Genomic DNA, 2,442 nt, shown 5'->3' on the forward strand with positions numbered 1-2,442 from the left:
ATATTTATCTATATTCTATACCCAGTATCCACCTCCTCAAGCCCTCATCACTGAACAATTTTAAGAAAATGAACCCATATTATTTCTTTATTTAATAAGTCACAGGGACATCCATATACAGAGTATGTATCAGTAGTGAAATATACAATAGAAATTTAAGAGCTTTACTATTGAGATAACACAACAAACGTAAGTACGGCAGGCTGAGCTAGCGCGACTAGGTCTCTGTGCCTGGGGTGGTTTCTTCTAGTAAAATATCAAAAAAATCAACTCCAGGATTGCATGTAAATCCCATCATACCTCATCCTTCTTAGGCACAACATCCATATCTTTATGCCCTTATCTCATTTGATTTGAGGTATAACATCCATATCTTTACGCTCTTATGTCATTTGATTTGAATTTGAACCTCGGAGCCCGAATGTTGAGTTGGATCCTTATTAAGTGACAGCTTACAAAAGGCCTTGTGCATTATCTTCGATGGTACGAAGACAAATCTTCCGTTTTGTGATTACTGGATTGAAGTTTTCTTCCTTACTAAAGGGCATAAATTTTAACCATCATGGGGTTCCCTGGTGCACTTATCCGGGAATTTTTTTATTAGAATAGTTGGTTCTTATAGGTCTCGTGTTTGAACAATTACACCTTTCAAATCCAACAAGTGGTATCAGAAATCAACTCCAATTCCAAATTTCTTAGAAGATCATACAACAAAGGCAAGCTCTATATAATAAGAAAAAAAAGATAACGTACACTCACTTTGAGAACAGTACGTGTTTTATACATGTACATTCTCTTAGTATCAACCACACACCCCCACCACCACCAACAACAACAACAACAACAAGTAGCTGCAGCAGATTCTTAACTAAACCAATGGTGTAACTTCCCGGAAAGAACATATTAACAAAGTACAACAAAAACCAAAATTTCCACTACCAAATAATTCAACAAAAGAACACTAACCATCCACGAAAGAGAGAGAATTAATTATATATAAACATAACAAATAACAATGACCATCAGAGTACCTGCCTGTCGGCAGCATCAGCGACGATAGGCAACCTGGGCAACTGCCCCAACAAACAAGAAGAAGAACCATAAACCAAGCAAACCAAGAGGAAGAGGAACACAGTGCTGTCCAAACTCATCACCACATCCAAGCCCAGCCCTTCCCTGGGGTTAAAGCTCCTCTCCAACAGGTCAGGGACGATGAGGAGCACATCAAGAACGATGGCCTGCATGGTGTTGAACCTCACAAACCGGCTGAAATTCTGGTTCCTCACCACCACAAAGTAGAGGGTCAAGAACACCAAGAACCCGTTTAAAGGGAAGCCTTTGAAGACCCTGATTGCCGGCACCAGCGGCTGAAGGAAGACCTGGATAGCAGAGAACTGAGTGATAACGTACTTCCCGTATTGGACGCCGTCGAAGAAAGGGTAGAAGTAGCAAACTGCAGAGATTAGACGATCTGGGGCGTCCACAGAATCGCCTTTGGCCTTTGCCACTATGGTGTTTTGCCTAATAGTGGGTTTTTTGAAGTGGGTTTTTCTATAGAGAGAGAGGGAATGGAGGGACATTGAAAATTGAGTATTGGAGTGAGGGATGAGGGGTGAGATTGAGAGTGGGCGTGAGGGTGTAGCCATGGATGCTGGGTAAGGATTTCTCACACCCCACCTACAGAGAAGAATGGAAATAGATGGGGAATTGAATTTCACTCAGACGGGGCTTGCTTCAGAGACACAAAAGAGATTGGGTTATGCGGAATGAAATTAATGAATGCCCCGAAGCCACGTTTGTGGTAAAAAATTTCTTAGAAAGTTTGGATGTTCATGCCACATGGGAAAGCAGGGCATGCATGGGTACGAAAAATTTTCACCAATATTTCTCCAGCTTCTTAAATGGGGGAATTCTTCATGTGTACCGCTAGTAAATGAATTCCTCTCCTTTAGAAATCTACGGATAAATTGCGGTTTTCTCTATCAATCAATGTTGTCTGAATCGAATCGAATCACTTCTTCAATTATTTTCTAGAAAACGGTTGAATCGGTTTTCATTTTACTTTTTTAGCTTTTATGATAATTATGCAATTTATTAGCTATTCAATTGGTTATGCATACGGACAAGTCGTCATTTACTTTATTTTCATATTTTCATAATTTCATGATTTTTTATGATTTTCAAACTTTATTTAAAAAACGATTTCAAAATGGTTGATTTAATTATGAATCAGCCGATTCTCTCAACCGATTTGGAAAACTATTTGGTTCGAAAACATATTCTAACAACAATGCTACTCGTGCATAGTTTTCAAATTTTTTTCTCACTCGTTGAAGGAACAATGCCCAACCTCTTGGCTGGTATTGATAGACCAAGAGGTGACACATATTCGAGCACGAATTTATATGGTCATTACTGTAATTAGATAATCGGCTAGCCCAT

General features: G+C 39.3%; 1 protein-coding gene across 1 annotated transcript; it reads right to left on the minus strand.

Annotated features, from left to right (window-relative positions):
- Positions 1-915: 915 nt before the first annotated feature.
- Positions 916-1,754, minus strand: TIC20-V (TIC 20-v-like protein). The gene has a single exon (XM_089991317.1). It carries the CDS (start codon positions 1,644-1,646, stop codon positions 1,023-1,025), a length of 624 nt encoding a protein of 207 aa, XP_089847443.1. The 5' UTR covers positions 1,647-1,754; the 3' UTR covers positions 916-1,022.
- Between the last annotated feature and the right edge of the window lie 688 nt (positions 1,755-2,442).

The sequence above is a fragment of the Nuphar pumila genome, chromosome 16 (genome assembly GCF_984573655.1).
Source record: "Nuphar pumila chromosome 16, dmNupPumi1.hap1.1, whole genome shotgun sequence".
Lineage (NCBI taxonomy): Eukaryota > Viridiplantae > Streptophyta > Magnoliopsida > Nymphaeales > Nymphaeaceae > Nuphar > Nuphar pumila.